The following is a 24,109-nucleotide window of genomic DNA, read 5'->3' as shown; positions in this document are numbered from 1 at the left end:
AATAGTTGATTTATATATATGATGTGCATATTCAGTGCACTATCAATGTAGATAGACCTGGTACTTGTCTCATTTGTGCCAATTTACCTTTCAGTCTATGCATGTTTATGTACCACTTTCTCAAACATGATTACAGGGCGGCTGAAGGAGATCACAAATAAAAGATAATTTAAGCCACAATGAAAAAAGATACCATAACTGTCTCTCTATTTGTAATGTTGTGTTTTTTCTCTTCGCTATGTGGACCTTTAGCCGGCTTCTGATGTGATTCATTGTTGCTTCTAAAACCAGGATCCTGGCTGTTTCTTGTTGTGTCTTCAGTGCAGTCTCTACCAGGTTGTTGGTAACTTTTCATCTTTGTTAGTTAGCTTTAAGAACTTACTCTTTTGGGCTTAAAAGGTATGTGGTGATTGCAGGCATGAGATCTCATTTCTTAACTCCACTGTGGTATGGTATGAAAGTGAACAAATGTCTGTTTTCATTTCCTCTGAAGAAAATAAGAAACTAGGAACCTTGGCAGCTTTGAGCAGGAATTTTTTACAGATAGGTATTTAACGTCTGTAAGAATAAATATTTCTTCATGACATTCAGCTTTGCTTTTGTTATCAGCTGTGATTGCCAATGGAATCCTTTTATCTGGTTGGGAGGCTCTTAAGACGAAGGGTGCTGAAACTCCATGGCTCTTGAGCTTTGCTTGATATGGAACAAAAGTTACTCAGTATTGTTTGTCAAGTATTATGACAGGGTCTGTTGCAACCGCTACTGAAGCAAGAGCTGTAAACCAGCAGTTTCATAGGAATGTTTTCTTCTCTGAACAGATGTTGATTTTTTTTACTTCCCCATTTGGACCTAGCTCTCAGGTAATATAGTCTCATGGGAAGATATGAAAAGAGCAGATTTTAAAATCATTTCTGCGGAGCCATTTCCAGCACAAAGTGTCACACTGGCTCTATGATGCCATAAAGTAAGGGTGTAGGTAGAAATCCATCAGGGCCCAGGGGGTTTCAATAGATAGACTAAGATTTCCCACTCTCAATTGCTTATCTATGTCAACAGCATAATCATATGAAAAACGCTGGGTGGTAATAACAAGAAATGTCTTTTCATATGGAAGGACTGCATACTTCATTCTGTACTGGAACCTAATACAAGTCCCTGGGCTTTAATTCTAAGTATACATCTTTTGGCCCTGGCTTCAGAGGTGGATCTATGGATTCTATTAAAACAAAAAACTGAGGTTTGCCTATCCCTGCCATAAACTACTCACTGTTTTGATGGTGAATTTTGCATCAATTTGCCATTGGTGCAAAATGTCTGTCTTGCCTTATCTCATCTAGTGAAGCTTTTTAGGATGACTTTGTTTGAAGGGCTTAAATTGAGCCAGGATTCCACAAACCGTCACCTATTCACCTGATACCTGTTTTCAGGCCTAAGGCTTTGCCCCAGTACATTTTTGCAGTCACACTAAGGAGAAATCTTTCTTTCTTCACCATTGAGGGTCACCTGTCACACAGATAGCACTTTTTTCATGTGTTGGGAAGCAGTCTGCTTGCCATCTGTACACATTAACGTGTGACAAATGTATATGTCTAACATTTTTCTACATGAGCCTATGGCAGGATTCCATCAATAATCACAGCTTTCACCACATGGCAAACACAGCTCTTATGCATTTGTCATACATTAGCAGTATACACACACTTTTTTCTATATCACAGTGATACCGTGTAGGAGATACTCCTGATATAAAGCAGTCTGCTCAGCTGGCAAAATCATGCTCAAAATCCTCCATTATGATGGTTAGAGGATTCAGTTTGCACTGGTTTATACAGCTACTACAGACAAGTTGGAGCAACTGGAGTAATAGATAGGGAATAAAGGAGGCACACTCACATATGAGGAAATGTAGATAGGAAATGCACATTCTGCAGACTGTAGCACTGTCAAGGCCCTGGCTAGGAATGCCAATCTTTATTCATTTTTCAATGCAAGAATAAAAGTCAATAATTATTTTTCCCCACTTGGATAAGATTATTAGGCTGTTTGCATGTTTTTGATTTGCTAGCTTTAAAATGAAAAATTTACAGAACATTTTTGGAGAAAATGTTTTTTACTGACAAATACACCCATAGTGTTTTTGTGGTTCATGGTGTTTTCAGTGAGCTGTCGCAAATATATGTGAGTTTGATACGAATCAGTTATTTTTCTTTCAAATCAGATTTTTAGAAATGTAAGCCAGATTTCAGTTTTTTAGAACAGTGTTAAAAACACTTAAGTCAAATATACTGTTATGAATATTTCTATTGTTATTATTATATTTATTTATACCCCGCTTTATCTTTTCCGAAGGAAACTCAAAGTAGCATAACATAAAAGCATTAGCGTACAATTTAAAATATACAAATATGTAAACATTAAAACAGAATTAAATATAAACAATATTTTAAAATTCACAGTTAAAAACCATTTAAACATATTCAGAGTTAAAACCACATGTTCAAATCTAATGATAGAGTCTGTATTTAGAACGTCTAATTATATTTAATGAATATGTTAGCATCGGTTTATAGAGGTCAAAGATAATGTGCTTACTTCTTTTCACCTCTTTAGTTTCTTTCTCTCTTTTTTCCCCCCCTTCGTGCATTATTGTCTTGGTTTTGGCTTTGGCTTGATTTTAATGTCAGCTCTTCTTGTCTTCACCAAAGTTCTTGAAGCTTCTCTTTTGATGTTCCTTCTCTTGATCCCAAAATGAATATTACTTTCAGATTCATAACTCATGATCGTTAAATACTCCCTCCACATTTGTGGGTTTCAGTTTATTAAAATCTCTCTAGGAAATTTTTAAATTCTCCAGTGCAATTCTATGGCCAGCTTGCAGCAGATGTTGACCATAGAGTTGTGCTGGAGGATGTAGACATTACTAGAAATTTTCTTTTTTTGCATTTTTTATTTTCACCGGGGTTTTGTTTTCCTGACCTTGCAAATGTGGAGGGTTGACAAATGTGGAGGATTCTCCTGAAATCCTTTGACAGGGTTTTCCTTTCTTGCAACACCAATTGAAGCTTCTGTGCTCTCCAAAGTCTAAGAAGAAGCTTACAAAAATGAAAAAAGACACCAACATAAAACCCTGATCTATTTTTTGGTGGTCCATTCCCTATAAACTGTAGATGCCATACCTTCTAGGCCTGGATATATTTTCTTCTTCTCTCTCTCTTTCTCCTCTTATCCTTCTCAATCTCTCTTTCTGACACCATTTGCATCTTTCTCTGGTGAGGTCACAGATCTGGTTTCTGAACAGCTATGATACAAGGCAAGAAAAAAAGGAAGAGATTTAAACTTGTGGCATATCACAGTAATCAAATACCTAACCTCTCTTCCCGCACATTCTGTTATGATTTTAAAGTCAAATATGTTTGGTATCTTGTTCCCAAGTTTATCATTATGCAATCTTTTGAGAGTGTGTGGCCTGGCTGTGTTCATGGCTATACACAAGTAGATCATGCACAGAGACATTTGATCACTGTCTTCTTTGGCCTTGAGAGGGATAGCACATGGAATAGAATCATAGAGTTGGAAGAGACCTCATGGGCCATCCAGTCCAACCCCTGCCAAGAAGCTGGAAAATCACATTCAAAGCACCCCTGACAGATGACCATCCAGCCTCTGCTTAAACGCCTCTAAAGAACGCCACCACACTCCGGGGCAGAGAGTTCCACTGCCGAACAGCTCTCATAGTGAGGAAGTTCTTCCTAATGTTCAGGTGGAATCTCCTTTCCTGTAGTTTGAAGCCATTGTTCCGCGTCCTAATCTCCAGGGCAGCAGAAAACAAGTTTGCTCCCTATGACTGCCCCTCACATATTTATAAACATGCCCAGCTCTTTAAGCCGCTTCTCATAGGGCTTGTTCTCATTTTAGTTGCCCTCCTCTGGACACTTTCCAGCTTGTCAACATCTCCCTTCAATTGTGGTGCCCAGAATTGGACACAGTATTCCAGGTGTGGCCTGACCAAGGCAGAATAGAGGGATAGCATGACTTCCCTGGATCTAGACACTATACTCCTATTTATGCAGGCCAAAATCCCATTGGCTTTCTTTGCCGCTGCATCACATTGTAGGCTCATGTTTAACTTGTCCACGAGGCCTCTAAAATCTTTTTTACACATACTGCTGTCGATCCAGGCGTCCCCCATTCTGTATCTTTGCATTTCATTTTTTCTAGAGATACTAAGGAGTTATCCTCCGAGGGGTGACCAATCCCAGGCACTAATCTGCCACCCCACATGGCTTGCGCATAATGTGAATTCTCTTCCTTAGAGATTTCTCAGAGCTCTACATTCTTCAACCATGATTAAATGAGGACTTCTTCCAACAAAATTCTCCCATGCTAAATGTTCCATAAGTCTAATTTTTCTTCATTTTCTCAGTGAATGCATACATATGGAGTTACTGCGACTGTGCAGGATCCAACGGAAAGCCTTCCAAATATTCTGTCAACTTTCAAATTTTGCCTGTCAACCCACCCACTCCTCCCAGGGCATAAAAGGCACCCTGGCTCCACGATCCCCAGTTCCTTTTTTTCCCACTGTGCGGCTCTCTTCAGAACTTTGTAGAGATGTCAACAACTCGCTTCAAGTGCTGCACCCAGTGTGCATTGAAGATACTGGACTCCGGCGGCCGCGTGAAATGCCTACTCTGCCTCAGAGAGGGTGCTATTTGCAGGGCGGTCATATGGGCCAACCCAGTGACATTTGTGTCTCATTACAGACTTGATTTGACACCTCATTCAGACACTGCAATTCTTTCTTCCTGTTTGGCTTGACTCACTGACTCTTCTGCCAGCACTGCCCGGGGCACCACTTAACCTTTTCCACAAAATAAGGATACAGTTGGCACTTTAATTACTGTTTGTTGTTGACAAATGTTGTTGCCCACAAGAGGGTGGAGGGCTACCAGCATCACTTAGCTGGTCAAAAAAGAGAGGCAAAACTCAGGTTCTTGTTATATATAAAAAGTTGTTTCCATTTTCTCTGCTTCATTGTCTCCATCAAGCCCACTCCTCTTTAAGTGACAAGCCTCGGGTAGTTTGTTCCTGATCTTGGTTCATCCATACTTTGCTCCTGTAATGAACTACCACTGTTCCTATGTTTTCTCTTCTTTTATGCAATAAAGATAGATGGGTTTTTTGGCATTACTCTGGTGTCAGTTTGGCATATGTCCTGCCTATCTAGACCTTAACTTGCTAGTCTCTATATGTGTGCATTCATAGAGACCACAAAGAAAAAGGACAGGTTGTTTACATGTAATCTTCTGTGAATCCACATAAACCCTCCCGTTCTGCCCCTCTTATGCAAACCTCCCCCTTTCTAGCTGCTTTTGCAGTGAAGGAACTGGGGAGTGCAGAGCCAGGGCACCTTGTATGCCCTGGGAGGAGTGGGCGAGGTTACCTCCAAAATTTGGAAGATTACAGCTTGGAAAGCTTTCCGTTGGAGCCTGCACAGGCACTGTAATTCCATATGTGTGGATTCACAGAAGACAACTGAAAGAAACATGGTTACAGGTAAGCAACCTATCCTCCTCCTCCTCCTCCTCCAGTGCTGGACGTATTGGGCTATTATCCTTGATAGAGCACAATGGTTTTCACTCTCTGTCTCTGATATCCAAAACCATTATTTCCACAAGTGCAGTTGAGCTGAACTGCTGGCAAGCAATGGGTGATCTGCCTTGTACAGGGCTACCTAAGTCATCTTTTTTATAAACTGTGAATGCCAAAAATCAGTGTGTTTTGGATTGAGTGAATCATCTCATATGCATTTCTATAAACATTCAATTAATGGGAAATAATTGTGAAGATTCAGCTTCTGTGATACACTATATTTCCCCCCTGCATTTTAAACCTATGCAGCAAGACAAAAAATGTGAATGCAGCCCTGATTTAAGGCAGCCATCATCCACATTGTTAAACAGTCAGGAGAGAGTTAAAGAAAGCTCTCCTGAACTACTACATTGCTCCTGACTAAGATGAATGTCTAATTCACTCCCACTGTCCTTACTGCTGCCAGTAATAAAAAGCTTGCTTCACATATTCACCCCACTGCAGACATTTCTCTTAAATTAAATATCAGGAGGACATATAATAGCATGATTCCACGCCAAGCCAATATTATCAGATTGATGTCAGCAGCGATAATAGAAGAAGGATAAGTTGATGAGATTTCATTTATTAAATAAAGCAAGTATATGGAGAGGTAGAAGGAGTATAGTATTTGGTAACTCTCCATGTATCAAACTGTGTTAAGATTACTTTTTTGTTCTTCGCTTATCTCAGGAGTTAGCTGATGGAAGACAACCTTTATATACATTAAGGTACAACCTCTTGCTTATTTTTCTTAATTTGCTTCTCATCCTTCCTCCAAGATGATCGAGGTGGACATGGAATTGCCACAGTTTTAGCCTTGTAACATTCCTAAGAAGTAGATAAAGACTTACCTAAGAATATTCAGTAAGATTTATGGTTGATTAGAGATTTGAAGCCACTTACAAAGCTACCATTTTACATTTCTTAGGACAAAATACAGCATTTACAAATTTAAGTGACCTCAGCAAAAGCAAGATGTAAAAATGATACCCATGAAACACTTTGAGAAGTAATAGGTGTGATGATAGCAAAAGCATAACTGACCCACATTTCCAATTCTGGTGTTTTCTATAGTATATTGTGATAACTAAGGAATGCATACCATTAGTGGGATCCTTTACTTTCATTTCAGGAAAAAGTAAAAGACTGAACACTTTCAGTGATAGAGACTGAGTGGTAGAAGATCAGACTCTCCCATGACCCAAGGAAACCATGAACTGCAAGGCCTTTTAAACCTGTTTTAATGCTATTATAGGCTGCTCTGAGATCTCTCAATGTAGGGTGGCATATAAAGTTTTGTAACAAATATTCGATATAATTATAACAAAAATGTTTATAATAAATATTAATCACAAGACCATTGAATTGATTTCCAATGTAACCAAATTGATGCTCAAAATTCTACAACACAGACTTTTATCACATACAGAGTGAGAAAGGTTAAATGTCCAAGAAGGATTCTAAAAAGGAAAAAGCACTAGGGATCCTATAGCAAACATACATTGGATAATGGAGTGCAGCAAAGAATTTTTAAAAATCAACTCTTGCTTTATATATGATAGACCTTTGATTATATATATCTTTAAAAATAGCCATGACACAACATTTGATCATCCTGATGTGTAATCTGTACTCAGAACAAGAGGCTACTTTTAGGATGGAATATATAGAAATTTCAGTTGGCAAAGAGGCAAGACGACATTTTATCTGTTTAACTTGTATGCTGAACTTATCTATGTAAAGCAAGATTGTACTTTAAGGAAAAAAGCATGAAAGTTGGAGGGAGACACACCAACAATTTCCATATGACACTATACTACTAGTAGAAAATAGCAAAGACTTGAAACAACTGTTGAGGACAGTCAAGGAAGAAAGTACCAAGGCATGTTTACAGCTGAATATAAAGAAAAAAAATAATTATAAAATATTATTTGTATCACTTCAAAGCGATTGATGAAGAAAGTAAAATAATGAAAGGTTTTCCATATTTTCAATCATTAATCACAATGGAAACTGTGGTCAAGAAATAAGAAGAGCGGGACTTGAAAGGACCATCTGAGTTTGAGGTTTCACGGAGTCACTATAAGTAAAAATTGGCTTGATGGAAGTTGACAATATAAAATAAACATTTGGCGTTAAAAACCTAACAAACATTCTATCAAGGTGCCCTAGTGCAGGTAGGATAGGGGCTTTGTAAAGTGTGCCTTATCTCCAGGTCTTGGCTATAGAAAATAGTGTTATGTGTAGGTAGTTGGCTGGGTTAATTAGCATACAATACCCTTGCCCTTTAAGAAAAACTTTAATTTTAAGAACATTAACAAATACAACAGTTATACATTCACCGATTTGATGCCAATATACCTCCTCATGTTGAGTGCCATGGGGCAAGGCTCATCAAACCAAGAAGCATTAGAACAGATTATGCAACTCTTGAAACTGCATAATGGACTACATATTCATTGGATGATTCCCTGCTATTATGAAAAACTTTATTTAAAGGAGTTATTCATTCTTCATCACTCAAGTTTCCTAACAGTGACTGAATCTCTTTGCAGATCAAATTAAAAAAGAGAAGTAGTTTTCATGCTTGCAGTACCTGCAAGTCCACAAGCCTGAGACATGAAGATATGCCTGCAGTTATAGAGAGTTGCTGTTGAAAGGTGGAGATATTGCAGGAGTGGAATTTTAAGCTGAAGATCAGAATGAGATCATCCCTTATACTTCTTGCAATCTTAACTCATTGAATCACCACTGTTGCCCTTACTAGTTTTAAATTGTTCAATGAACTGCTTCAGATATGATATTTCTAGCTTTACCAGTCATGTATAATTTCTACACACATTTCTCTACTTATCACACATCACCATAGTGAGGTTTTAACATCAGAGGAGCATGTATGATGGAAGCATTCTCAGTACCTCAAAAACGTCAAAAATGGTTAAGCGGGTAAAGTTAATGGTATTCCTGACCTTAGTTGTCCACTGGAATCTGCAAGTATTAGAACTACAAGCTCCTGCTCTTTTGGGTGAATATCTCTCATAGTTGTCATAGCAAACAGGCAGATGGAATCCAAACTGGGTTTATAAAGAGACCCACTTGTCCCTTCGAAATGGCGAGATTACAAACCCAGCAGTTGATAGACTGTGGGCTATATCATTGACCTTTATACTAAACACATTTTCAGCTTTCCTTGAAGTTACAAAGTGTTCTGCTGGATTTTTAAAACAAACTTTCAGAGTTAAAAACCTAATTTTAAGAGTCTTAACTTTCACAATGAATTGAGGGATTTTGTGGTATTTCCTGACCTAGCTCTATTCGGTATTGTTTCCAGGGGGGTTCATTCAAATGATTAGAGTGATATTAAAATTGCAGCGACAGAACAAAATGCCAACCTTATGAGTTTCTGAAGCTTCCCGTTAAGTTCTTTCCTGTTCCAAAGTTCTGGAAGGTATTTTGTAGAATTTTATCTCTGTGAAACAACATTCCCCTCCAGTCCTTACAACTGCTGTTAGAGGTGACCTCCCTGCTCAAGATGTGAGTTTCTGAAAAGCTCAGAGAATTGAAACCTTTTGGTTGTTTCTAGGCAAGAGAGTTGTATTGCTGCTAATGTTGATTCTTCAAATGAAATGTACTATAGGTTATTGCGGATAAATGCCAAGGTCTTCCCCTTCACTCTCTGGTCTGGAAAACAAAATAATGTTCTACTAAAGCCTTTCCAGGGAGAAAAATATCTGGGAATCTGTTTAGTTTGTACTCCTGTCCCAGAATTCTACTGGGGTGAGACTAGAAACATTGTATATTCAATTTGTATACAGTATAATCTGTTTTTTAATAACACATAAAGAAAACAACATACCTATAGGAAAATCATATATCCTCTTGAATGGTAAAATGTTTTTCTTAGCATGTTTATCAAAGGAATAGATTAGGATTCCCTAATCAATTGTAAGTTAACACATGAAGCTGCCTTGTATTGAAATTAGAAAATTGGTTCCATCCAGCCTTCAGAATGCATTCTGTTTGTAGGAGTGAGAAAATTTGGATTAGTGGGAACTACTTTGTTTTTTACTAGGATTTCAAGACTCACTGAGCTGAGACAGCTACAAAAGACTTACATTTGGAAGTAAAAGTATTATTTGCCCATGAATCTGTTCGAAATATTGAACTAAATGCAGCTTTGTGCCCTGCCACATCATGCATTACTCTTTGATACCAAAAACATTTTTCATTTTAGCAGTATAATTCAGTGGGTTGCTGGTATTATTAAGCAATAACAAGTCCAAAACTCTTGCCAAAATAATTACCCAGGAGTCTGTCTATCTCATTTGAGGCAGACAGCCTCTGTCCCCTGCAGCTCCCTCACCCTGCTAATTCAGCCACCTCTTAACTGGAGATATTAGAATTGAATTTAGGTCTTTCTGTGTTGCAGGTCATATGTGCCACCGTTGAGCTATAATGTGCCCCTAAATCAGTATAGACATATTTCTTTTTTGTGGTCTCTGTGAATGCACACATATGGAGTTTATTGTGCTTGCGCAGGCTCTAACGGAAACTTCCCAGGCTGTGATCTTTCAAATTTAAGGCCCTCTGCCTTCATGCTCCCCAGTTTCTTTTTTCCACCACTGCAGCAGCTCTTCCTGAAACTTGTAAGAATGTTGACGACTTGCTTCAAACACTTTACGCAGTGCACGTCCAGGATACTGGATTCCGATGGCTACGCCAAGTACCTCCTTTGCCTTGGAGAGAGCCATGTGGTCAGCTTGTGCCACCATTGCCAGGCCTTCACAGCCCAAGCCAGAAAGAATAGAGTGTCCAGGCTGAAGGTTCTTCTCTACCAGCAGGGCTTGACTCCTTCAACCTCCACGGTGCCTCCAGCTTCGGCACCATCGGTAGCCTCTTCAGTATCTTCTACCACTTCAAAGACATCTCGCGTGTCGAAGGCATCGGGACAGGCAAATCTCAGCACCTGACACCAGCCAGGCTTCCCCTAACATCTAGCTCCATGGCCTCAGTATGATTGACTCGGTCAATCACGGCCACACCTCCCTCTACCTCATTGATGAGGATTGCCTTTAAAGCCCCTGCCCATGAAGAAACTAGAAGGGTGCAGGTAGAGAAGGCAGTGCAGTCTCCCTCCCTCCCAATACTCCCAACATCAGGGAAGTCTGTAGAGTCACAACTTCTGACACAAAAGCAGAAATCTGTCAAGATTAGAAAGGTCCAACAGACATCCTCCTCCTCAAGAATGGAGAAGGCAACCACTTCTATGACCTAATCTTGCCACTGCTCTCCCTCCCTGTAACCAGCCCAACCACTCCGATCATCACTCAAATCCATAATAGAGCCACTGTTGGAAGGCAAGATATAAGACTCTCCGTCTTGATTGACTCTTACAGTACTTCGGGCTCCAATCCAACCTCATTAGGCCCCGACTCCTCCAGCTCAGGCCCAAAAAGAACTTTTTCTGTTACTGGAGTCAACGCTGGAGAAGGGTTGCCAAAATTCTCACCTTGCCATAGCGGTCCAAGACTTGGCATCTAAGCAGGCCCCAATGACTGCATTGCCCCCTAGAGCCCCAGAGGCACCAGTGGTGCCCACCAAGATTGGTGCTCCACCAGCTGCCTCTCTTTTGCCCCGCCAACCCCACCAGTCAGAAGAGGACAACTCCAAGATGAAGCCGCGTTGGTTCAATCCAAGTCCATGCTCTCATTGGGTCTCGACCTCTCCCCGAATCCCAGCGCCTACTATGTGGACCCACTATTGCCCATGGACAATGTCAGAGCTTTCTCCAACCAAATGGTTCACGTGGTGGAGGCTTTCAGCCTCAAAATAAAACAAACTTCCAAGGTCATTACTTATCCGGTATTCAAGAGGGTCCAGGCTGAAACATTACCAGCGATGTTACTGCCCTTCCTGCACTATCTCCTAGAGGTCATCCAAGCTTCTTGGACAAGCCCGTTCGATATCACCAACTTCAAAGAGAATTGAAACATCGTAGCGCAGCGATGATGGGGGCCAGGGCTGGCTAAAATACCACCTGGACCCTTTCTCAGTGGTGGTAAAAGCTTCAAAGTCCTTGGGGAAACAGAAAGAAAGAGGTTTGACTCTGTCAGTCAAAAATTCTATTCTGGAATTTCCCTGATCTCAAGAATTTTAAACTATGGTGCCTGCATGGGCATGTACCAGCAACTACTTTGGGAAAAGGCACAGTCCTTCTACGCCAAGCTCTCAGAGGAGGACCAAGTGGTACTCTCGATGCTCCAGAAAGAAGCCACGTTCCTGGTGCATCACCATATTGAAATGGCAATAACATACTGTTGACACTGCGGGCAAGACAATGGCCCAAGAAATCGCAACCCAGCTCAGATTCTCTGGTCTCTCAATGACCTCCCAACAAGTTATCGAAGACTAACCTTACGATGCCATAAGCTTCTTCAACACTGATACCGATTGCGTTGACGTTTCTTCAATTGGGATGGTTTAATCTAATTACGAAGACTCAATCCCGACGCTGCCACCAATTGTGATGGTGCTAAAGCCAATTGGGAAGACTCAAGCCAATTGTAATGGTATTAAAGCAAATTGTAAATGCAGTTTCCACTGCTGAGGGGATTTTTTGAATCTTTTAATCCCTCTAGATTATATATATATCACCTTTATATGAGGGGAAGGATTACAGGGGGTGATCTTTATTTCAAGATCCCAGCCTCTGTCTCTGTAGTTAGGGATTTCTGTGTTGTTGTTCCCTTTCTGAGGTAACTGTGACTATCACTCTTCCCCAATTAGGTGATTTATTAAGGTAACTACCACCAACGTGAGGTTGGGTCGATTCCCTGTATCGACCCAACTCGTAACTCTATCGAAAAAAGAGATTGGATTAGTCTGACATGACTTGTTTTTGGTAAATCCGTGTTGACTATTAGCAATGACCGCATTTGTTTCTCAGTGTTCACAGACCACTTCCTTAATGATCTTTTCCAGAATCTTGCCTGGTATCGACGTGAGGCTGACCGGACGGTAATTGTGGGTCATTCTTTTTTCCCTTCTTGAAGATAGGGACCACATTCGCCCTCCTCCAGTCTACTGGGACTTCTCCCGTTCTCCAAGAACTCTCAAAGATAATTGCCAGTGGTTCTGAAATAACTTCTGCTAGTTCCTTCAATACTCTTGGATGTAGCTGATCTGGCCCTGGGGACTTGAATTCATTTATAGCGGCCAGGTGTTCCTGGACAACTTGTTTCCCTATTTGGGGTTGGATTTCCCCCAATCCTTCGTCCATTCCATGTTGCTGAGGTTGAAGATAGCTTTCTTTTTGTGAGAAGACCGAGGCAAAGAAGGCATTAAGTAGTTCTGCCTTTTCCTTGTCCCTTATCACCATCACCCCATCTTCTCCTTGCAGTGGCCCTATCGCCTCCTTGTTCTTCCCTTTTCTACCAACGTAAGCAAAAAAGCCTTTTTGTTGTTTTTTATGTCCCTGGCAAGCCTGAGCTCATTTTGCACTTTAGCCTTGCGAACTTTTTCCCTACAGGATTTGGCTATACGTTTAAATTCTTCTTTGGTGATTTCTCCCCGTTTCCACTTCTTGTGCATGTCACTTTTGAGTCTTAGCTCAGTTAGAAGTTCTTTGGACATCCATTCTGGCTTCTTTGCACTTGTCTTATTTTTCTTCTTTGTTGGCACTGTTTGCATTTGCGCCTTGAGTATTTCACTTTTTAAAAACTCCCATCCATCCTTGCCTCCCTTGTCTTTTAATATTGGCGTCCATGGAATGCCGCTCAGTAATTCCTTCATTTTTTGGAAGTCAGCTCTCTTAAAGTCCATAATGTGTGTTTGACTGGTCTTAGTTTCAGCCTTCCTTTGTATTGCAAACTGTAGGAGCACATGGTTACTTGCCCCTAAGGATCCAACCACTTCGACTGTATTGATCAGGTCTTCCACATTTGTTAAGATTAGATCAAGAGTAGCCAATCCCCTTGTTGCCTCTTTACCTTCTGGACCATAAAATTGTCTGCAAGGCAAGTGAGGAATTTGTTGGATTTTGTACTCTTGGCCGAGTTTGTTTTCCAGCAGATATCGGGATAATTGAAATCGCCCATGACTATTATATCTCTTTTTTGTGTCTGTTTGGTCAGCTGTTGACAGAAGGCTTCATCAAGTCCTTCATCCTGACTCAGAGGTCTGTAGTAGACACCCACGACAAGATATTTTTGAGTCCTGCTTCCCTTGATTCTTATCCAAATGCTTTCAAGTTGGTTTCCCGGATTACAGTCTTGCAACGTAACTGTTTTTGACATATAAAGCTACTCCCCCTCCTCTCCCCTTTGTTCTATTTCTGTGAAAGAGGTTATAGCCCTCAATGGCTAAATTCCAGTGATGGGAGTCATCCCGCCAGGTTTCAGTGATGCCTATGACATTGTATGTGTGGTTGCTAAGAGTTGGAGTTCGTCTTGCTTATTTCCCATGCTCTCTGCATTAGTGTAAAGACATGTAAGCCCCTGTGACCTCCCCTCGAGCTGTTTATTTGCGATTATTGTGCTCTCTGTACTTGGTCCTTGCTGTGTTTGTGCAGCCCTCCGTTTAGCCTTTTGGCGGTTCCCTGTGATTGTGGGTAATATAGTGTTTGCCAGACTGTTGTTCCCCTCCCCCTCCGCCAGGCTGTTGTTCCTCCCTTTTGGGTTGGTCACAGCTCATCAAATCTTTATGAAGTACATGTCGATGGTGGTGGCATACCTTTGAAAACACAGCATTGTCATTTTCCCGTACCTTGATGCCTGGCTACTAGTGGCCTGCCAGTCACCTTACAAGCTCACTTTGAATTCACACTTTCCCTACTTGAGTCACTCAGACTCCGGTTCAATGCTGAAAAGTCAAATTTCACCCCATCAATATCAATAAAGATTATCGGGGTGATGTTCGACTCCATCACTCATGAAAGGTCTTTGACCTACAAAGAGAAATATGGCATTGCCAGACCTGGTGCCGAGTGAGAGACAGGTCTGTTAAAGTCCTCCTCGACCACATGGCATTAACGGTAGTAGTCACGCCATTCGTATGTCTCCGCCCCTGACAATAAAGGCATACACATACAAGATCTCACGGTTCTGAGCCTGCCTTTCAACCCAAGGCATCCCACCGTACTTGGCATCAGTACCAAATGTGCTTGATTTCCTCCTCACCTTATCAAACAAAACTCTGGCGCTCTCATCAATCAAGGACTACCTTGCAGCCATTTTGTGATCCCTACAAGAGCAAGGACACCCATTCCTCTTCGCCAATCATCTCATCAAGACCTTTTTGAATGGTAACAATAACCTCCACCCTCCAGTCCTTCCCCCATGCCAGGATAGAGCCTCAACCTCATACTTTTCCAGCTCTCAGGAACCCCATTCGAGCCGCTAGCCATGATTACCTCCGGCTGCTTTCATGGAAGGTTGCATTTTTGGTGAAGCTCACTGGCCTTCAGAGTTGGTAGCACTGAGGATTGACGAGCCCTATCTTATTTTCCACAGGGACCAGCTGATATCATCTTTCCACACTCACCAGGATATCATCCTCCTGGCCTTTTTTAGTCCCCCTCCTCACCCCTGGAGAGGTGGTTTCACCTGCTAAATGTTAGAAGAACCCTACTCTTCTACAGAGACAGGACTCAATCGATGAGAAAGTCCCCACAACTTTTTATATCTTATGCCTCTGCTAAGGCGGGTCACCCTGTCTCCTCCCAACGGCTTTCACATTGGATTGCTGATCAACACCAGATCCGTCAATGGTAAGACTGTTGCCATTCAGGACTTGATCCTGGATGGGGGGGCGGATCTGGCTTGCATTACCGAGACCTGGCTGGACGAGCTAGGGGGGAGTAAATCTCACTCAGCTGTGCCCACCAGGCTTCGGAGTGCATCAGCAGGCCAGGCTGGGGGCGCGCGGAGGAGGGGTCGCAGTTGTCTATCGGCAATCCATCGCCATGGTCAGATGCTCTGTTCCGCAAGCATCTGGGTTTGAGTGCGTCCACCTGAGGGTGGGGAACCGTGATAGCGTGGGGTTTCTGCTGGTGTACCGCCCACCCCGCGACCCAGTAGTTTCCCTGACTGAGCTAGCAGAGGTGGTCTCCAATTCGGCCTTGGTCTCCCAGCGCCTGGTGGTGCTGGGAGACTTTAACATTCATGCTGAGACCCCCTTGACTGGTGCAGCTCAGGATTTCATGGCCGCCATGACGACCATGGGGCTATCACAAATTATAGCTGGTCCTACCCATCAGGCTGGACACACACTCGACCTAGTTTTTGTGGCGGACAGTGGAATGATCAGAGTGGAAGAACAAAACACCCTTCCTGTGTCATGGTCTGATCATTATCTGGTCAGTTTTAGACTTTCGGCGACCCTAAACCTCCGCAGGGGTGGAGGACAAATTAAGATCGTCCGCCCCAGGAGACTGATGGATCCGGAGGGATTCCTGAGGAACCTTGGGGTCCTTCCTGCCATGGAGCCTGGCGATCCTGTCGACGTCCTGGTCGATCTCTATAACAGGAAAGTGACCAGGGCAATAGATACGATCGCTCCCGAACGCCCCATCACGTTGCGTCATGACAAGCTGTCTCCCTGGTTCACCGGGGAGCTGGCTGTGATGAAGCATACGAGGAGGGGGCTAGAGCGCACTTGGAGGAGTTCTCAGGACGTGTCCGACCGAGCACGGGCTACAGCCTCTCTTAGGGCGTATACCGTGGCTATACGGGCAGCCAAGGAGTCCTATATGACTACCCGTATAGCGTCTGCCGCAGATAGATCATCGGAGTTGTTTCGGGTCGTTGGGGAACTCCTTCAGCCACCTGTGGTGGAGGAGACTTTTGACGACCCAGCAACTCGGTGTCGCGATCTCGCACACCATTTTGCAGACAAAGTCGCTCAGATACGACTTGAGCTCGACTCCAATTCCACCACAGTGCCAGGGGAGGTGATTGAGGCATCTGCTTGTCCGATTTTGTGGGATTCCTTTAGGCTTGTTCTTCCTGAGACCGTGGTGGAGGTCTTTGGGGCTGTGAGGGCAACCACGTCGGTTCTGGACCCTTGCCCGTCTTGGCTAATCAAATCGACCAGGGAGGGGCTGGTTGATTGGTTTGTGTTGATCATTAATGCATCATTGGAGCAGGGGTTTTTTCCATCTTACCTGAAACAAGCTGTTGTTCGTCCACTCCTTAAAAAGGTTTCCCTTGACTCCACGGTGCTGAACAATTTCAGACCAATCTCCAACCTCCCTTTCTTGGGTAAGGTGCTGGAGCGGGTGGTTGCCTCCCAGCTCCAGGGCTTTCTAGATGACATCAACTACCTAGATCAGTCACAGTCTGGTTTCAGGCCTGGTCACGGCACCGAGACAGCCTTGATCGCCTTGGTGGATGACCTCCGTAGAGAGCTGGACAGGGGGAGTGTGACCCTGTTGGTTCTCTTGGACATCTCAGCGGCTTTCGATACCATCAATCATGGTATCCTTCTGGGACGACTCTCTGGGATGGGTCTCGGGGGCACGGTTTTGTTGTGGCTCCGATCCTTCCTGGAGGGTCGATCCCAGATGGTGAAGCTGGGAGACGCCTGCTCGGACCCCTGGCCTTTGAGCTGTGGGGTCCTGCAAGGCTCTATTCTGTCTCCCATGCTCTTTAACATCTACATGAAACCGCTGGGAGAGGTCATCCGGAGTTTTGGAGTTGGGTGTCACCTCTATGCAGATGACGCACAACTCTACTACTCCTTTCCACCTAATTCCAAGGAGGCCTCTCGGGTGCTGGACGAGTGCCTGGCCGCTGTGTCCATCTGGATGAGGAGGAACAAGCTGAAGATCAATCCCGACAAGACAGAGGTCCTCCTGGTCGATCGTAAACCTGACCGGGGTATAGGGTGGCAACCTGTGCTGGACGGGGTTACACTCCCCCTGAAGCCACAGGTCCGCAGTCTGGGAGTCCTCTTGGATTCATCGCTTACGCTCGAGGCTCAGGCGTCGGTGGTGTCTGGGAGGGCCTTTGCACAATTGAGACTCGTGCGCCAACTGCGACTGTACCTCGCGAAGGCTGATCTGGCCGGGGTGGTCCATGCCTTGGTCACCTCCAGACTGGACTACTGTAATGCGCTCTACGTGGGGCTGCCCTTGAAAACGGCTCGGAAGTTCCAACTGGTCCAACGAGCAGCAGCCAGGATGTTAACTGGGGCCCCTTACAGAGAGAGGTCAACCCTCCTGTTCAAGGAGCTCCACTGGCTGCCATTTACTTTCCGAGCCCAATTTAAGATGCAGGTGCTTACCTACAAAGCCCTGAACGGTTTGGGACCATCCTACCTCCGTGACCGCATCTCCGTCTACGAACCCACGCGTTCACTTCGGTCATCTGGAGAGGCCCTGCTCGTGATCCCGCCTGCGTCGCAAGCGCGGTTGGTGGGGACACGAGACAGGGCCTTCTCTGTGGTGGCCCCCCGACTCTGGAACACCCTCCCCAAGGATCTCAGACAGGCCCCTACATTGGCAGTCTTCAGAAAGAACTTGAAGACCTGGCTGTTCCAATGTGCCTTCCCAGATTAATAGGAAATCTCCAACACCAAGTCCCATAAGCACTTTATTAGAACTAAGATCGTATATCACACTCTGCACTTGCCCTATAAGCCTTATATATCACCTGTCACATCAGCACTTTTAATCTTGTACCCATTACTCTGGCCCGGCCCAGTTTTATTATGTTTTAGCGTATTGTTTATTGCTTGTTGTTTATACTGTTTTAATTGTTTTTAATTTGCCTTTTGTTTTGTTTTGTATTGTTATATTGTGTGTTGAGGCCTTGGCCTTTGTAAGCCGCATCGAGTCCTTCGGGAGATGCTAGCGGGGTACAAATAAAGTTTAATAATAATAATAATAATAATAATTGCCGATCAAACTCTGTTACCACCTGGCCCATTGAACTCTCCCCTCCTCGGCCCAGCCTCGATCACTGAGAGGCCTGGCAGCCTCCACAGCCTTCCTGCATGGAATTCCACTGTACTCCATTTGCAAGACAGCTATCTGGACAAATCCCCTAACATTTGGGGCAATTGTTACCTCCATGGTATCATTCCTTGGTACCTACTTGCTCTATGTAGACTTGTTCCAAGAAAGCGAGCATAGGTCCAATGTGAATGTGCCGTCTGCGCCATAAGAATTAGTTTGTAATGTTTTTACTTGCACCTCCACGCTCTTACCATCACCAAGCAAGAAGTGTGACGTTACATTTGCACCTTCTTATACAATACTGTTTATTGATATGTGCAATAAATGCCTTATTGGTTTACTTTATTGGTGTCGGTTTGACATGTGCCTAGCCTACCACGACTGTAGCTTGCTAATCTCCATATATGTGCATTCACAGAGACCATGAAGAGGAAGGACAGGTTGCTTACTTGTCACGGTGTTTCTTCGATTGGTCCTCTGTGAATTCACACAAACCTGCCCGTTCTTCCCCTCTTATGCAAACCTCATCCGTTCTAGCTGCTATTGTGGCTCAAGAACTGGGGAGCAGGGAGCCTTTTTATGCCCTGGGGAGGAGTGGCAAGGTTACCATCAAAATTTGAAAGATCACAGCTTGGGAAGTTTCCGTTAGAGCCTGCGCAGGCACAGTAAACTCTATATGTGTGAATTCACAGAGGACCACTCAAAGATATGGGGAGAACTCAAATATGTAGACTCCAAAGTTTAACTAGAAGTCTCCACATTGAAAGTTGAGACCTTCTAAGAATGCAGCAGTGGTCTAGAAAAAGGGCTACTATATTGTGACAATTATGAACCATAACTAATGGACACTGGCACAGTATTTATCAATATGGATAATACTGAGGATATAAGTAAGAATTGGGACTGTGACAAACATGTTTTCTTTTTGTGCCTGCAGGCGGAGGAATACACAGCCTATATGTGCAAATCTGCAAGAAGCAATCCTGACATGTTACAATGAAAATAAACACCAAGTGCTCAACTGCTCAGATCTGGTCAAGGAGTATCAGCGTTGTGTTAGGCTAGCACAAAAGGTAACTTGGTTTATTGCCAGATTAATTTTTGTTTTATTCCAAGTGAATGTTTTTTCCCTCTTTGCTAATATTTCTGAAGATGCTCAGTTCTGCCACAAGGTCTTATCTCTATATTAATTCCTTTATAGCTGCACCTATGAATAACTGGAGGATTGATTCATATACTTTTTTAAAAACCTGGTTATATGACCTGGCTATCACAGTGAGAAGTCATGAAGAAAGCAAAAATTGCTGATAACAACCTTGTGACTGATCATTCCTATAGATGGGTAGACTTAACTCATGCTGTTTTGTTTGTCTTTACAAAAGCCTTATAACCCACTCCTTGAAGATTTGTAGGATCTCTGCTCCTACAATCAGTCTGGTCACTAGAGACACTTTCAGTCTTGATGGTGCTGAGTACCGTTGTGAATTTGAGCTTGATGAGAAGCATAGGTATACAAGCTACAGCCCAGTCTAGACAGAGCTAGCCTGGCTAATTTCTTCTCTATATAAGTGCAATGCAACTGTATATGGGGACTGGCTTTGAAAACCACCCAGAACCTCAAGTAGTTCAAATTTAGGACAGCGCAGTTGGTAACAAGAAGCAGCCTTACCAGTTATAGTACACCAGCAGTGTCCAGTGTTTCCAGACCCAATTCTAAATGTTAATAATAACCTTCATATCCCTCAACGGCTGGGAACTAAGTCATCTGATGGATTACGTCTTCCCATATATACTGATGTTGGATCCTAAGATGATCTGAGGACTTTCTTTGTTGTGTCACTCTGGTTGTAGAATGTCCTCCCTTGGAAGCACTGACTTTAGCTTCATATCAGTACCAATCTAAAATGTCACTTTCTTCTAAGGCTTTGGGGACTAAATATTGTGGGTTGAATCTGTATGGTACAGTGCAGGGCTGTAGCCAGAAAAACATTTCAGGGAGAGTTTTGAAAATTGGGGGGGGGGGGGTGAACCCCTGGCCTCCCCCCCCCCCCCCACCTACAGATCTGTCAATATCTGCTTGAGATAGTGCTGGAGGGACTCTTAATTTTTGCGTCTCATAGACTTAGCATGGGGATTTGGTTAACCAGTTAAAATTCATGAGTAAACCAAGTTTTTTTTTAAAACTGAAAAATTTCGGGGGGGGGGGGGGGTGAACCCCTAACACCCCCCCCCCCCCCCAGCTACAGGCCTGGTGCAGTGTGATTATGGCTCTCGGTAGTGTCCATTCCCAGTACTAACCAATCCTGGCCCAGGAATTTTGTACCTTTAAGGTACTTTGGCGGCATATATGTCTCCCTACAGGTAACTGCAAATGAAATGAACTGGTTTTCTACAAAAGACAGGTCATTTTAAGTATTGACACTTTGATTATAGAAGACCCTCCCTAAACCAGACAAAAATCTTTTTAATCTAACATTTGTAATCATTTAGATTTTTGTAAAGAGTGTGTATTTATACATGTTCCAATATTTTAGTGCTACTAGCTTGCATACTTTGCTTTTTTCATCTTGTTTTAAACTTGATCCTTGCAATGATGTGTTTTTATATTGCATGCTTTATATATATATTGTAAATTTTCCAAAGATTTTCAGATGTTATAGAAATGTAATAAACAAAATGAAACAAACCAAATCCCATGAAAAGGGTTAGGCTGAGAGCTACTGCTTGCCCAAGGCTATCTACCCAGTAGGCTTCTCATATAATCTTGAACTTTAACAGAAGTCCACAATTTTACTCTTTCCAGCAACGATACAGCTTTTAATATATAATAATAACTGCTTTGACTGGATTTGTCCTATTGATCAGATTTAAAGGTTCAATCCAGGGCAGTACAGTTCACTACCATTGTGTTTTGTGTAGATATTTGCTTTCTTTACTATATCCTTCATTCCCTCAAGTGCACGATTTTCTATTTTTTTTTCAGTAGAGCAGTTTCTTGTGTGGAGTTATGAAAGTATTCCTAAACCCTATCCTCAAAAGGAGATGAAATTCTTGTTGTTGTTGTTGAGATAAAATAGGTTATTCGTTTTGAGAGACTAACTAAATTGTATCTTTCAAATACATGAGTTCTCATTTCTGCTGGGTCTAATCATAGTGCTAACCATTTTTTGATTTTAGGATAAAACTAGAGAGACATAGGGCTGCTTAAAAGCAGTGTTCCGATGTCAACTAATTTTCATCCAAGGAGTTCATTGCCATTACCAACAAAACGCCCCATTTCAAATTACTGATTTAAATCAACTTTCCAGTTCCTGAAAAAAAAATCATTTTAATGAATACTTCTGTTAACTAGAATAAATTGGTTTGTAACCCAATACAATTGTTATGTAATCTACAGACATGTCTAAACCTTAAGCTCGCGTGATTAGCTAGGATGGTAATCCATAGACAAAATGCATGCCTTTTCTCTGTGGAGAGATCGATTTCTAAGTCAGAAAAAAACATGGAATGTGGTTCTGACATACCAACCATAAAAATGGACTGAAGGATATGTTTGCAGTGTAAAGAATCAAAAACAGTGCTATTTTCAGTTATGTTCCTAAGTGTTTTTATACTTTAAAACAGGGGTAAGCAACTGTGGGCAAGCAACTGTAGACAAGCAGGGGTAAGCGACCAAGGGCAAGATGAATGGATGGTATCCTTGAAGTGACTGGCTTGACCTTGTAGGAGCTGGGGGTGGCAACCGCAGACAGGGAGCTCTGGTGTGGGCTGGTCCATGAGGTCACAAAGCGTCGGAAGCGACTTAATGAATAAACAACAAAAGCAACTGTGGAAAGCTAGGGGACCTGTGCAAAAATAAATAAATAAATAAAGGGGGTTGTGCCTCCAAATGCCTTCTAGGAGGCATAGGAGATATTTTCCACCACATTTTTGGATGTTCTTGAACCATTTTAGGCCCAAGAGAAGATTTTAAAAAACCAGAAAGTGAGCAGAAGTCACTTTTGGCTCAAAAAAGAATTGTCTGGAGCCTAAATTGGTACATCCAAATGTGATGGAAATGTATTTTTATTGCAAATAAAACAAACAAACAAACAAAGTGGGGGCAAACATGATGTAAATATCTGCCATGTCCCTGAAAGTATATTGGGGCATTTTAGAGCAAAACCATTTATTTTACAGAAAAAATATTTTTAACCCTCAGAAGCCCCAACATGACGCTTGTGAGCTACGTGCGGCTGAATTGTGCCCACTTCTGCTCCAGAGAATGTTTGGGATGGATGAGCCTCAACTTGATCTCACTCGGGACACTTTTGAGTGTGCAAGTTGGGATTTAAGAATGGATCTCCTGTCAAGACTAAAGTATTTCCAGACAGGGAGGGATTTAAAATATTCTGAAAATTTCCATTGTGCAGGGGAATAACTATTTATAGTATCATCTGGTTCTATATATGATGGATGATTGGCTGACAAAGCATTTCCTTGGAGGCTGTCATGGGTTGTGTGCGACTTCCGATTTAGACAAGTGAATGCAGAACTTGGAAGCTGAGGTGATTTCATTGGATGGGGTGTTAACATGAATTGAGGAGGACCTGAGGGTGTGTAAGGAAGCCTTTTCCCTTTCTATTAATATGGTGAAGGGGAAACTGTGTGCCTGATTTAAGTACAACGTGAAACAAACTGCCAGCCAACTCCCAGAAGAAGCCCCGACAGAAGGAGATGGGGAAATTGTCAGGATATATTAACTCAAATGCTGTTCCAGGTCCTGGTGGATTTCCCCCCTTCCTGTTTACAAAGAAGGTCTTTGTATGTCTGCAAATCAGCAAGGTTCAGGCTGCCAAGGAAAGAGCTTTTCTCCGGTATCTTTTGAAGTCTCCAGCTCCCAAAACGAGTGCTTTTCTTTTTTTCAATCTTGGCTTTAAAGTAAAGCAGGCCCTGCCTCACTGTTGCACAAGCCTTTTCCCCCCAAGTAGCTCTTTACAGAGTACGCCTTATCCCTTGCCAGCCGCTGATACGCAAGCCTTCCCTCATGCCGCTGGTAAATCGGGCTTTTCTTTCTCCTCTCTGTCTCTTTCTTTCTCTGGAAGTATATCTTTAGCAAATGCATTTACCAATACATCTTTATAGCACATGGTGCTGAAGGAATATGATTACCAAAGAAGACAGATTGCATTAAATTTCTGCATATTTGCAGGCTCCCACTCCAACTGCTTGAGGAAGGAGGCTGGGATACTGCCAGCCAAAACCCCAACCTGCCATTATAGTAGAGGAAGTTGTAAATTGAGTGACTGGTGAGAGTAGAGGGCACCGAAAAATTCTATTAACTTCAAGAGATCCTTTCTTCTTTCTTTAAACTAACAACTAGGTCAAGATAGTTCACAACTATGTACCATCATCTGTAAGCTGCTGAAGATTTTTCCACTGGATTAGTTTTATTCGTATTGTATTTGTTTCAATCTTGCATGGTGCCTTGAGTCCTAGTTGTGAATGAAAGCAAAGATACTAAATAAATAAATAAGATGG

The 24,109-nt window shown here is 42.6% G+C and overlaps 1 protein-coding gene across 3 annotated transcripts in view; it reads left to right on the top strand.

The window, feature by feature from the left end:
* chchd6 (coiled-coil-helix-coiled-coil-helix domain containing 6) overlaps nucleotides 1-24,109 on the top strand; it is a 407,145-nt gene that overhangs the window by 209,379 nt on the left and 173,657 nt on the right. For all 3 annotated transcript variants that reach the window (XR_010002592.1, XM_062969815.1, XM_016990831.2), the window contains exon 8: nucleotides 19,527-19,662. Coding sequence is in view for 2 of the 3 variants with exons in the window: in XM_062969815.1 (XP_062825885.1) it covers nucleotides 19,527-19,662 (136 nt within the window). In the remaining variant the exon portion in view is untranslated. The remainder of the gene's footprint in view (nucleotides 1-19,526; nucleotides 19,663-24,109) is intronic.

This window comes from Anolis carolinensis, chromosome 2 (assembly GCF_035594765.1).
Source record: "Anolis carolinensis isolate JA03-04 chromosome 2, rAnoCar3.1.pri, whole genome shotgun sequence".
Classification (NCBI taxonomy): Eukaryota; Metazoa; Chordata; class Lepidosauria; order Squamata; family Dactyloidae; genus Anolis; species Anolis carolinensis.
This window is presented reverse-complemented; position numbering and strand designations above follow the sequence as displayed.